At 34.9% G+C, this 14610-nt stretch overlaps 1 protein-coding gene across 3 annotated transcripts in view; it reads left to right on the top strand.

Moving 5' to 3' along the window:
• The window catches only part of YTHDF3 (YTH N6-methyladenosine RNA binding protein F3), a 33455-nt gene extending 19282 nt beyond the window's left edge, over window positions 1-14173 (top strand). For all 3 annotated transcript variants that reach the window (XM_027128010.1, XM_027128009.1, XM_027128012.1), the window contains one exon: window positions 11059-14173. In XM_027128010.1, the coding sequence (XP_026983811.1) occupies window positions 11059-11082 (24 nt within the window). In that variant the 3' untranslated portion in view covers window positions 11083-14173. The remainder of the gene's footprint in view (window positions 1-11058) is intronic.
• Window positions 14174-14610: the final 437 nt, after the last annotated feature.

Raw genomic sequence — 14610 nt, 5'->3', positions numbered from 1 at the left:
TGATTTTTTTTTTCCCCCTTCTTGGCCATTCTTATCTTGATTTTATTGAGCACAAAGATGACTGTTGAAAGCTTATTTCTGCTTCCTGTAATTATCATTTTTAAATTCCTTCGTCTTACATATCTTTAATTTTTTTTAATTAACACACAGTAAAATTGTAAATTATCTTTTGCTGCCTCTTTCTAGTCAAGTGCTCCCCTCCACTAGTAAGTAATTCACTGATCTGTTCTCTCTCTCTATAAGGCGTTTTCCATAATTTCACATGAATGAAATTACAATGTGTAATCTTTTAACACTGGAGTCTTGTACTCAGCACGATGTCCTTGCAGTTTATGTTGCTTTGTGTATCAGTTCTTTGTTCCTTTTAATTCTGTCTTTCCATTGTATGGATTTACCAGTTTGTTAACCATTCATTCTTTGAAGGACATCTGGTTGCTTTCAGATTTGAAGAATGTAAATAAAGCTCCTATAAATATTTGTGTATATATCCTTAAAAATTTTTTTTTAAATCATACGGTGAAAGTCACTGTTTTGGGCTGTACAGTTTTATGAATTGTAACACATTTGTAGATTTGTGTAACCACCACTATCAGGGTACAGTATTCCCCCCAAACTATCTTTTCTTTCCCCCTTTGTATTTTATCTTTCCCCAGTATCTATCTGAACTCATTATAGTTTTGTTAGTATCCTTTTTTTCTGAAAAAGTATTTTAAGACTCTTTGCTTTTTTTTTTTTTTTCTGTCATCATTAAACGAGGCAGAGAATCATCCGGATCAGGTATTTGCCCCCAGATAGGTTTGTTTTTGTGTGTGTGTGCTTTAATGCTTGGTGTTAGTTGCATATTCTCTTTCCATTGCAAACGTGGAGATGGGAGAGCCATGATGTATGTTGACTTTACCAGTTAAGTGATTCATCAACCTGTGAAGAGTAAGAAGGGAGAGCCAGTGCAATGGACATGCTAGTAGTTGAAATTTGACTTTCCTTTGAGTTTGAAACCACCATGTCAGGAAACCTTTTCCCTTGCTTATTAACTGTTTGGCATGTGGGATATCAAGTGTTCTTGCCGTTTTCTTTCTGGAGCTGTTAAAGTCCTTGTCCAGGCAGAAATTGTAGATACTCATTTGTAGATTTCCTCTTAGGTATGCTTGTGTTTGCACTTTGGCTTTCCAGCAAAACTACTTTCAAATACTCTTGGCATCCCAGTGATGAAGGATGTGCCTCCTGTCTATTCTAGGTCCTCCTTGGCTCCATCAAAAAGGACAAATTAGTGGTGTTTTGCTAGGATTTCCTTCACTGGTTATGCCTTTTTTCTTTTTTAAGTAAAAGGAGTTGCAAGTTATTATTTATGTTCTCTTTTAATGTGACCCCATCTGTCTTGTGTTCAGCTGAAATTCCTCAAAGCTTCTGATATGTCGAGGTCACATTTTCCCAGGTGCACATCCTTCAGAGACCTTGGGTAAAGTAGGGGTTCTTAAGCAAGACAAAAAATGGCACTACTTATAAAAGAAAAGATTGATAAAAATTTGCCTAGATTAAAATCTGTTCATCAAAAGATGCTTTAAAGAAAGTAAAAAGACATGTTAGGAACTGGGAGGAATTTGAACATAACTGACCGGAGACAGTTGTCGAGAGCATTTAAAGAACTCCTGTGCATCAGTTTAAGAAAAAAATAATCCACTACAAAGATGGGCAAAAGATATGGATAATCCTTTCATGAGAGAGGAAATAAATGTGGGTAATAAGTGTAAAAAGATATTCAGTCTTAATAATAATTCAGGAAGTGCAGATCAAGACTATAATGAGAAAATATTTTATATCCACTCATTTGGCAAAATTAAGAAATTTGATAATAGCAAGTATTGGAGAGACTGTATAACAACAAAAGGTCTTATACAGTTGCAGGTGGGAGCATTGAATTGATATAGCCATGTGGGTGGGTAGTTCTGCATTTTCTTACAAAGCTGAATGTTTCAGTACCTTGTAATTCAGCAGTTGTCCTCCAGGATATATATCTATACCTAAGAGAAACTTCGCGCATACCCCAGAATACATATAAGAATGTTCTTAGGTGTACAGTTGATACTAGTAAATAACAGGGAACAACTCAAATGCAATCAGCGGGAAAAATGCTTGCTTTATGGTTTTTTTGAGCAATTTGACAGTACGTTTCATACGTCATGGCTCTTTACCCCAAAAAAGTATCATATATATTTCCTAAGAATAAGGATATTCTCTCATGTAACCGTGATATTCTGTCAGTTGGTCCAGAGTGTCCTTTAAGCCTTTTTTTTTTTTAATCTTTTTTTGTAGTATAAGATCCAGGCTAAGATTAGAATAACCAAAACAGTTTTGAATAAGAACTATTTTAGAAGACTTATACTAACCTGACTTCAAATCTTTGCCTTCCCCAAGTGTGGAAAAATTTTTTTGTATATTTTTTAATAGAAGTTTTGTAGTTTAAAATTTTACATTTAGTTTTGTGGTTACTGTAGCTTTCTTTCATTTCTCTTCTTACTGTTTCATTTTTCTCTTTAAGTTCTTCAGCCGATTTGTGATAGCAGAAAAGAAGTTTAAAAAAAAACGAATTCCATCTTGTCATTGCTGGGTCTTTTTCATTGACTGTTTTCTTGTCCCTTTTCTGGTTATTTTAGCAGAGGAGGAATTCCCCAGCTTGCTTTGCCAGTACAGCAGCCTATGGAGGAGCTGACCAGACATACCCTGTCTGTTCATATAAAACTTGGAAAGTCAGATTCTCTATCTTAGACTGAGGGGTAGTCGTGAAACTTAAAACTGCAGGAAAAATCCATGCCAGTTATTGCAGTGTTTGTATAGTTCTTCATTCTTAGATTTGAACACATAACTTTGATATATTTGATTAAAATCAAGCTTGATGAAAAAACCAAGACAAATCCTCTAAAAGAAATAGGTATTCGGAGAGCAGAAGGTAATTTATACAACAAGATTTGATTTGTTAGGGTTCACAGGGAAAAAGAAAAGAAAACCAGAAAATGTTCTTGGAAATGAGAAACAGGATTGTCAGCAGTTTTTAAAAATGTTTCTTTTTAAGCAAGTGGATTAATAAAATGTTAATGTTTTAGATCCAGTTAATCATCTGGAATTTCAAATCAGAAATTTCCAAATGTGGAATAATAGAGATGAAAAATATAAGGTGTGAAAGATGTGGTGGAAAGGAGGTCCAGTATATCTAAAGGAGTCTTTAAAAAGAGTACAGGAAGAAACAGTTGGAGGGAAGAACGACTAAAGAAAAATTTCCAGAGCCAAAAGATACATGTTTTCAGAATGATGGGCTCACTGAGTAACCAGCAGGATTATTTAAAATTGTAAAAGATAAAAAAGATAAGATAAAGAGAAAAGCTTTCGGAGCAAAAGGCCTGTAAGAAAGCTACACAGGAAGGAGAGTCAGACTGTTACCAGAATTCTGTCATCTACAACTCTGGACACATATAAAATCATATTTTGTAGTATAGGGGAATGGGGCATAGAATTATGTTCTTAAAGATGAGTGTCAAATAATATCTGTGAGGGAGGAGTGCAAAATAAAGATTTCAGGTGTACAAGAGCTTAGCTACATACCCTTCATAAGAAACTTGAAGAGGTATTTCAGCAGAATGAAAAAGGAATTTAAGAAGGATAACACCTGGTAGCTGGTTATACTAGAACCATCAATAGGGACTCCGTATGCATTTTGAGTCAGAAGGTTCTCATTGTATACAGTGGACCTCAGGGCTGTAAGCCTCCGTCTGTTAAATGGCATTGTGGTCTTAGACAAACGACAGGAGCCCTCAGTTGGGAAGCACTGACCTTGGAGATGCTCTTTGAGAGCAGGACTTGCTTTGTTCTTTGCTGAATCCTTAGCACCTAATGCTTGGCGCATAGTGGGTGAAGTCATAAGGACAGTCACCAGAACTAAAGATAGAGTGAGTTCTATTGTAGGGACGGGGAAGAGGAGAATATAACGTTCACTGTGATAAATTGCTCGTCATATACAATGGGAATTGATAGTGTCTGAATTGACAAGTCAAGAAATGTATATATTAGCATGCCACTTAAAGTCAGTAGTGGTAACCTATCAGAGGAAGTTGAAATAGAAAAGACTAGAGGGGGATAGGGGAGCTTTACTTTTTTACTTTAACTTGCAATTGTATGTATTACTTCTAACGATAAAGCTAGTTTGATTGGAAAATAAAGAAAACAAAAAACTGCTAATGTCTTGAGTATATTATGTCCAGTATAAATTCGAGTAGTCTACATAGCCGTAGAGTCTACTTTTGACTATTTAGATAACCTTTTACTGAAATTTTACCTTCGTTATACTGAATGTGCATCATTTAGCTTCTACTATATTCTTTCATTCTTATAAATCCTTATTGATCAGTAAACAGTCTGAGGTGAGATTTTTAGTTTAATAACTTTTAAAATTCCATATAGGAAAAATTAGTGTTTTCAGGTACCTGTAACTTTGAGATGAACTTAAGGCATAACTGTAATAAAATCCTTATTAGTTTTAATTTCCAGAACCGTCTGTGTATTTTAATCATTTATGCTATTTTGTGTCGCTGAGCCTTTCCAAAGAGTAAAGTTTAGTCCCTGATATAATTTTTTTCAAAATTGGAATAATTTTGATTCTGAGATGAGATGATGTTTAGGTCTGTCTCAAAGTAATCAAGTTTGTGCTAATATACAAGAAATTACTTCAGTTGTAGTTATTTTAGTAGTAGTTACTGTTGTTAGCAGTAAGCATTTTCCTGACAGTTCTGTACTTCTTTTTTCTCAAGTGGAACATTTAGTTTAATGCTTTCCCATTAATCAGATTGCAGTTCTTAGGATCAAGAATGGTTGAAGTCTCTATCTGATGACCTTTCAGTAAACTCTTCTACAATTGTAGTTGTCTATTTGTGAGTTGATTATGATGAACAGAAACAAATTCAGTGTATAAAATCTTGCTTTTCCTTTCATCTTCACTGTAAAATTTAAAGAATATTTCTCTGGAAAACAGTTTTTGGCCCAGGATGTATCACACGTGACAGAATAAACTTACATTACGTATTTAAGTGAGTAATTCTATGATAAGACATTGAGTGATATTTGAATAATCAAGATGATTCTGTTTTTATTGTAGTAATACTCTGTTCTGAGCTTAGTAATAATTCTTTATAAGCCAGAATTGGGAAAAGAGGTACTTCAATTAGCATTTTATAACACTGATTTTTTTTTCCCCATCAGATTTATCTTGGCACCCCATAGGAGAGTTAATAGTGGCTATGTTAAGTTCCAATGTTGATAAAGAAATTTATGAGTTTTTAGAAGATGGATTATTGGGTTAATCATAGATCTTTGGGAGAGATTTGTTTCACATGGATTATGGTGTGAACAGTCATCCTTAAATTGAGTGGTATCTCAGTTGTCTATTTTTCTTTAGCAACAAATGCATGATTACAGTCAGCCCTCCATATCCACAGATGTGAACCTGCAGATAATGGAACCCGTGGATACAGGGGGCCAGCTGTAAGGGCCTTGAGCATCCTCGGATTTTGATATCCACGGGGGCCCTGGAACCAATTCCCTGCAGGATATATAGTATATGTGTGTGTGTGTGTGTGTGTGTGTGTATATATATATGTAGTGTGTGTATATATATATATATATATATATATATATATATATACACACACACACCTAGGATGTAAAAAAGCTACAAGTGGACAGTTCCACTTGTGAACAACAATCTGGAGTATAATAATTTTATTACTTTCATTTTATCATAAAGAGTCCAAAATCTCACTCCAAAATACGGTTGCATATTGATTCCTTCGCTCGGCTTTAAGACCTTGTTACTGGGTTCCAGAGAAGTAGTGTCATCCCGCTCCTCCCACACTCCACGGACAATTCTAGCCTATGTCCTGTGTTCTAGTCAACCTTTATCACCATATATTTAGAGCCTGCGTGTTCTTTTTTTAACTGTTCCCTTATTCATTCAACAGATAAATATTAAAGGTTACCAGTAAGCCACTTAAGATAAATAGCTCTTATTCTTTTTAAAATTTATTTATTTTATTTATTTATTTTTGGTTGCGTTGGGTCTTCGTTGCTGCGCGCGGGCTTTCTCTAGTTGCGGCGAACGGGGGCTACTCTTCGTTGTGGTGCGTGGGCTTCTTATTGCGGTGGCTTCTCGTGGAGCACGGGCTCTAGGCGCATGGGCTTCAGTAGTTGTGGCGCAAGACCTCAGTAGTTGTGGCGCACGGGCTTAGTTGCTCCGTGGCACGTGGGAATCTTCCCAGACCAGGGCTCGAACCCATGTCCCCTGCATTGGCAGGCGGATTCTTAACTTCTGTACCACGAGGGAAGCCCCAATAACCCTTTCTTTGTAGAACTCAGAGGTCTTGGAGAGACAGACATAATTTCTCTCAGTAAAATTTTGTAGCTTTCACTGTTGAAAACCACATGGCTCTTACTGAATTTGTTTCTAAGTATTTTATATAATTTTTACTGCTATTGTGAATGTAATTTGTATTTTCAGTCTTCCCAGTTGTTTGCTACAATTTTATATCAATAGAAATGTCCTATATTGTGTGACCTTGCTAAATTCACTTAATAGTTCTAGTAGTTCTAATAGAACATCCTTAGGATTTTCTGCCTAACAGATCATATCATCTGCAAATAGAGACCGTTTTATTTCTTTTTGATCTTTATGCTTTTTTTCTTGTAATTTTATTACTTGTATTACTTAAACATAAAATTAAGTGAAAACTCTAAAACCAAAATAAAACTGCACATAAACAAAAAATTTAGTGTGATGAGTGATGTTATTTTGCCGAAACTAAATCACAGCTCAAAGCATGAATTAGTCTTAAGTTTTAGAACCCTGTTTTTACTCTCATTTGGACCACCTAAACTAACACATGTTATGACTGTCCTCCACCATTTTCACTATTTGACCTTCTTCCTAACTCTTCCATTTTATAGTACACTTTGAGGTTATTTGATCTTTGGTACAGATGAATAGTTTTTTATTATTAGACTGCATCTGTTCTTTTCTTAAACTTGACACACAATAAAGCATCAAATGCAAATGTGGGCACTGGAATCTTTGTAAAGTAGTTCTTTACTATAGTGTGGTCATGCAGAAGGATCAAGAATGTTAGAGTCTTCCTTCTCCCTCTTTGTAGAGGGCACCACTGTCCGCCCTTCCAGTTCAGGCCAACAATACTGGACTAATTCGCAATATTCCTCTTTCACACTCCATATCTAACCAATCTATCAGTAAGTCTTGTTGGCTCTGCTTTCAGAATAGATCCAGAATCTAAACACTTTCCACTAGCTCTCCATCCTCCATTATTATTATTATTGTACTGGATGATGATTGTGCTAGCCTCCTTACTGGCCTTCCTGCTTCTACTTTTGCTCCTCTATACACTCCATTACCATCAGAACAGCCCTTAAGAGGTCCTTCTGACAAGTGAGACTGGACTCAAGTTTTCTCCTGCTTTTCTGAAGGTAGTATCAAAGTGTTGCCAACCTCAAGATACATCAGGAAATACTCCTTTTTCTAGTCTCTGGAACAGTTGGTATAAGTACAGAATTCTTGTGAAACCACATGAGCCTGGGAGTTTTTCTTTGGGTTAGATTTTTAATTGTTGGTTAAAGTTCTTTAGTTATTATAAGTCTTCAAGTTTTCTTTGTATTCTTGAATTTGTTTTGGTAAATTTTATTTTTAGGAAGTTGTTTTAAGCTTTTTTTCGTATTGGCATTAATATTATTTTAATTTTTTTTAGCTGTGTGAGTCTTCACGATATTATTTATGCTTCATTTCTTTTTTTTAAATCAGTCTTTCCAGAGATTTTTCTATTGTCAGCCTCTTTTACCCCCCAAACACCAGTTTTTATTTTTGTTCTCCTAGGCTCTCTCTATCTTTGTTTTCTGTTTCATTATTTTCTCCTGCTGTCCTATTTGATTCATTTTACTTTGGGGGACTCAATGCTACTTACTTCCTAACATACTGAGTTGGATGATGAGCTCATTATTTTTCAGTTTTAAAAAAATGTTTTTTTAAATTCTATACATTAAATTTCTAATTTTATTTTTCAGGGCTTATTAGATTTAGTATATTTATATTGTACTGGTATAAAAATTTTGAATTTTTGTTACGATTTTTTGGGAGACTTTTAGAAATGTGTTCTAGATTTTCCAAATGTAAGATTTTGTTTGTTGTTACCTGTTTTGCTGTTAAAATTGATGTCAGAAAATATGCTATGTATGATACTGACTCTTTGGTATTTAGATTGGTTTTCTGGTCTGGCATATAGTTCCTTTCTGTGGTTGTTCATTGTGGACCCTGTAATGATTTGGCTCCGTTTTCTGTATTCTGTATATTCAGTCTTTATTTTCATTAACTTGTCTGCTTTATCAATTACTAAGAGAAATGTGTTAAATTCTCCTGCTATAATTAGGAACCTGTCAGGTTTTCTTTGTAATTCTGAAAACTTTTAATATATGTAAAGTTGTATTTTTAGTTTAATACTGTTACAGCTTTTTATAAAAAATGTTTCTTACTCAGTATGTAGTGGTTTTTGCCTCAGTGGTTTTTGCCTTAGAATCCACTTTATCTGATATTAATATAGTTGACTAAGTCTTCATTTGGCTTGTTTTATGTTTAGGGTAAATTTCTTGTAAATCATGTGTAACTAGATTTCTTTTTTTAATTTTGAGCTCTTTTGTGTTTTCGTTAATGAACCTCCATTTTTTGATTGCTTGATAAAAATGTATAAATAATATAAATGTGTATTTCTGCCATTTTATGTTTTGTGCTTTCTAATTCACCTAGATCTTTCAAGCTCCCCTCTCCCTCCTTTCCTGTCCTAGCACAGGAAAGGAGTTTTTAAAATTTTTCTCTTTTCCTGTCCACTGAGTTAGAAGTTATGCATTATGTACATAGATTTAATCTGTATATTTTATTGATTCAGTTAAAGGTGCCATAATTGATTACAGTTCAAAATGAAACAGCATCTCTAACTTCTATTTAAATAAAACATGGTCCTCATTCATATACCTAATCATCTCCCTCAGGTTAAACCTCTCTTTGTCTAGCTTATCCTTAAGTAGTATTGCCCTTTTTTTCTGTAGTTTTGGGGTTTTTCATGGAGTTGATGAATTTCTCTAGTTTTGATCAGTCATTTCATGGGGAGGAATAAGCAGTGAGCTGTTACCACCACTTTTTGCTTCATCTGTAATACAGTGTTTTATATCCAGCTAATTAAAGCAGGCTTCAACATTTCTCATACAAATCTGTTTCCTTCAGCTGAGAAATAAATTTCCTTTATGTTTAGGCTGGTTTTTTAAAAGCTTTAGGGCCTTTGTAAAATTAGACTACAGATTCCTGGTTCCAAATTCTTTTTTTGTCTTTTTTTTCCTTTGTTTATGTTGTTGGATTTTTGTTTTTGTTTATCCTTTGGAAACATGATTAATTAGCTGGCTCTGTGTCTGTTTTCATTTTTGTTTTTTTCTTTAGGAATATCTCACTGATGCTTATGGGTGTATGAAATAATTCATTTGTAGTTATAGTAGGGCATTTATTTGTTAGCTTTCTGTATTAAATACTGTTATTCTAGTCTAGGAATATATAAAGATGAAAAAGAAAGGACTTTAGTAACAAAGAACTTAAAGTTCTCTTTGGAATTTATTTTTATAAATTGATTGATAGATTGATTGCTGTGTTGGGTCTTTGTTGCTGCGCCCGGGCTTTCTGTAGTTGCAGCGAGTGGGGGATACTCTTCATTGTGGTGGCTTCTCTTGTGTGGAGCACGGGCTCTAGGCGCACAGGCTTCAGTAGTTGTGGCTCGAGAGCTCTACAGCGCAAGCTCAGTAGTTGTGGTGCACGGGCTTAGTTGCTCCACGGCATGTGGGATCTTCCTGGACCAGGGCTTGAACCCATGTCCCCTGCATTAGCAGGCGGGTTCTTAACAACTGTGCCACCAGGGAAGTGCCCTCTTTGGAATTTAAAATACAGTTTTCTGATGGTGTCACAGGGGATGGGACATTAATTTGACCATTGGCAAAGTATATACATATTTATTATGGAGCATGTGTTACTTATAGAAAAGTGGGAGTAGTGAAACCACAAATAGAGAGTCTTATAATGTGTTAGACACAGTGGCTTTCAGTGTGGTCCTTGGACCAGCAGTATTAGGATCACCTTGAACTCGTTAGAACTGCAGGCTCACAAATTCAGCTTCAGACCTTTGCGGCCCAATAGTGAGTGTTTCCACAGCCATCCAGGTGATTCTGATGCTTGCTAAAGTATGAGAACCAGTGATGACACATTAAAGCAGATGGTGGCACAAACAAACTACGTAATGCATCCACTTGACAGGCATGCAGAGTGCTAGTCATCCTTTTTTTCAAGGATAAGTATTACATGTGGATAATTTGGTTAATAAACATCATGAAAACATCACTCAACTTATGTTCAAGGGGTTTCTGCTTTCTTAAAAGAAATTATAATAATAAGTATTATTAATATTTCTTCATGTGAAAAATTATGCTGAATCTGAGAGTAGGATATGGAGGAAGCTTGTGATTCAGTGTTTTTTTTTTTAAGTTAATACTGAAAGCTTAATTTAATGCAGTTTAATGCAACTCTTTTCCTTTCCTCCTAACCCTACCTCGGCCAATAGTTTTCAAATTGCTTCAGAGGACTTCTGGTCTATTTTGATACCTCACCATCAAAAACTCACTGAAAGGGCTAGAAAGACCTTATTGTAATAGTCTCACCTAAACAAAATTCTGTGGGAAAACAGAGCTGTGGTGAGGACCTATAATCTCCTGAACTAGGTCTTTGTGTTTGGACTTCTTTATTTTAAAATGGTTTGTGGTAACCACACTGAGGTGTGTATAGGTAATAGTAAATCGTTTTTAGCTAATTACTTGAAAATTAGTATTTGAAGAACTTCTTATGGAGATGGTTTACATTATAAATGCATATAGTTTAAATCATTAAATAATGATGGTGTTTTGTTAAAGGTCTTTGTGCTTTTCTTTCAGGAGAGAAATAGAAACAAACAATAACCATATGAAGATGTCCTGTTAGAATTATACAACACTAATGATGTAGACTCTGGAAATGCCTAATAAGTCAAAGAAGACGTTATTAAAGCTTTTTTCTGCTTAAGGTGACACCTTTGAACTCTAACACAGAACTGACTCTCCTTGTAATGGTTTTCATCAGCGCGTCTGCCCTTATACTCTCACCAAACACACTTGAGAACTGTAACTTCGTCAAGCACTTTCTGTCCTGAAGCTTTTACCAGTATCTGCTGTCTTTTGTAATTATGCATCCTAGCTAAGGCACAGAAGACTGAATGAATGCAAGGATTCATTAACTCTTTGAATTTGTTAAATACTAACAGTTAACCATTAGAAGTGGTTCAATGATGTAAGAGTCACACTGCTTCAACTTTTTCTTTGTTGTAGTTTTTAAATTGTCAATTTTTAGCTATTTGACAGATTAAAAGCAAAATAATCATGCCATATTTAGTCCTGGAGTTCAAGTCTAAATGTTTATGTGAAAATTATTGTAGTAAACTTTTAATATGGCAAAGCAACCTTATGCTCTATTTTAGCCAAATGAAACATAATCTGAGATTATATTAGAACATTTCCCTTGTCTTCAAACTGTTTGGTGTAACAGAATATTGATATGCAGCTTGGTGGATTTCACCAGTTAATGCACATTCTTCTCCCCTCCTTCCCCCAATAATATGTATACTGAAAAATGTGCATTTGTCTGAGGAATTATTTTGTTTGCTACCACTTAATGAATCTCAAAATTTTGAGTAATGTACCTCAGTCTAATCAGACTTTTTATGACCTTTATAACTACATTTAAAACCCTTAATTCCTATTTCTGGGTGTTTGCGAGCCTGATTGCTATCATGAAGTAAAAAATTTATTACTCTAGGTATTCACTAGCTAAATAAACATAGTTCTTGTTTAGCAAGCATATATTGTTCCTCAGCTCCTTTCTCCAGCTTTTGCAGTGTCCTGGCATCCTTAAAATATTTGAAAATATGGCCTTGATCCATGGATTAAATCAGTATCTAAGTGAATGTGTTGATGTTTTATTGATCAGATCTATATAAATGGGAATACAGCATATATCTGGGTATTCTTATAGTTATCTTTTTAACATCTTATTTTTTTCGTTAATTACATATCAACATTAATTTTGTATCTTGAAACAAATTGATTTTGTATAATTATGTGTCAGACATCTGTATTAACTGATCTGATGGCACATGGTTATGAAATAATGTACTGCCCCTTATATTACTGTTCCAAAAGGAGAAAGCTATGTAGAAAGATATGTTAAGGATGAAAATAGCAATACAGTAGATTTGAGTACCTTGATGTTTTGCATTTACTCCACTTATGTTTACATCATGTTTAGAAATGTTTTCATTTACTATGGTCTTTGGTCACTTCGATTCAAAATTTAGTGACAGATATTTCTTTGAGGCTTTCATTTGTGTGATTTTTTTTTTTTTGTACAATGTTTTCTTAAAATGTACAAATACTGTATTCAAGCGAAAACCAATACAGTATTTGTAGCTAAATTGTAGCTACTTCACAGTGCTTTGGTAGTCCCAGGATAGTTACCAGTGTTTACTGAAGGGAACATCAAAATGTTAATAGTATATTACAAAATAAAGACTTTCTTAAAGGAAAATTGCACCTATTTTACCTTTTTTAAGAGTAAGCCATGAAATCTTGTAGTAACATGTCTCGTAACTATTTGTAATGAAAATTGGCATTTGGGTATAGTCACCACAGCAGCGTTCTGCATCCCTAGGATTATACAGGTAGGACATGTCAGAGAGGGGACACTGTCACTCGGGAGGTCCTGTTAGAGAAAACTGTACAGGGGTGACCTTGTGGAAAGGATCTGAGTCTTCTCTCTGAGGTTCTCTTCTTCTTGGTGCTTTATTAGCAACTCTGAATATTTTTATAAAACTAGTTACATTATACACGGATTGAAACTTGTTTAATTTACATTAGGTTTCTGTGTAAGAGATGTCACGGAAACACTCAGCAAGCAGGCTGATTGCAATAGCAGACTCAGAAATGTCAAATGTAACTCAGCAGTCTACTCATGGTGAGGAGTACATCCCAGTGCCTTTAACCTGGATTTCTAATATTAAGTGAAATGGGTGCAGCATTCCTTTGGGGAAAAAACCAAGACAAAACAAAACTTTTCAATTGGTCAGTTTTTTTCCTCATTTAAATTTTCTTCCGAGTGCCTCTTCTCTCTCCCTCCTTGGTCTGTCAGTGTACAGCAAAATGTTTTTCCTCTAAGTGAGATGATCAGAAGTTGTCTCAGTAGCACAACTAATGGAAGGTTTCTTAGCTGTGGGGACCAAGAGGGAGAGAAACTGGGCTCTAGAGCAGGAGACTGATCCAGTGTTCTGAGTAATCACAAATTAAGACATTATTGGCCCAGTAACTTTCTTGCTTAATGTTTTTCCAAGATCTGGTTTGAATGTTTCTTAATTAAAGTTATCTTACGTGGGTGTTTTATTTTGAAAGGTATTATATAGTTTGTATATTTAACAGTAAGGGGGAAAATGTAACCAAAATTAGTATTCTTTCTCTATACATATTGGTACTTGAAGATTCCTTTCAGAAGAAACCCCAGCCTTTTCCTAAGTTCAATCCTCGTTTTAACTTAAGTGATCTTTCTAATTCAAAAGCTGTGTTCTTTTTGAATACCATGCATGGGGGTTAAGCTGATGTTAAAACAGTTTGCAATAAAAGAAGAATCAGCTTAAGTCATTTAATCATTTCAAGTGCATTCTGCATCCTATAAAAATAAGTTTGAGAACTTTAAGAGAATTGTGTTTCATTAAGTTTTGCATATCTTTTGTTATGCCATGTAAATTCCCTTCTTTTTCATATGATTAAAGAAAGGTTATGATAAAATGATTAGTTCATTTACATTCACTTGTAGCAGTTACATGAGAATTTACATTTTGTCGTGTTTGGGTTTGTTCATTCCTGTGAATGATGGTACAGTTAGGTGAGATTTTCTGTTATGGTACCCAAACTCACCATTTGGTCCTCTTTAATCTTTGAGGGTTTCAATAAAAATTGTTCACTCATATCTGTGTTCTTTCCATTTTATCTTTATAAATACAGATTGCCTTCCAGAAAACGTAACATTCTTGTCAGCTCTGTTACGAATTTCCTGATTGACATACCTTTCAAGTACAAATAGATTATGTCATTCGATTTAGTTGGCCATTTGAAATTAAGTGGGGAAATTAAAGAGAGGAAGGATCACAGTTTATCCTAATCTTTATCCACTCCAGTGAGCTTACTGAATTACATGCTCTTAACGCTAAACTTAGAGCAAAAGAGAAAGAGGCTTACTTAACAGGAGGAAGTCTTGGCACCAGCTGTCTCATAACCCTGATCCCCCATTCTTGGTACCAAGGAATGCTTTTTAATAGTGTGGACGTTTTCCTTTGGGCTGGATAGAGCTTGTGGAGATGGGATCGTGGTGACTCTGAATGGTGCGTTGATAATCATTGCTGGGCT

This window comes from Aethalodelphis obliquidens, unplaced genomic scaffold (genome assembly GCF_003676395.1).
Source record: "Aethalodelphis obliquidens isolate GAN/ISIS:26980383/991018 unplaced genomic scaffold, ASM367639v1 scaffold33, whole genome shotgun sequence".
Lineage (NCBI taxonomy): Eukaryota > Metazoa > Chordata > Mammalia > Artiodactyla > Delphinidae > Aethalodelphis > Aethalodelphis obliquidens.
This window is presented reverse-complemented; position numbering and strand designations above follow the sequence as displayed.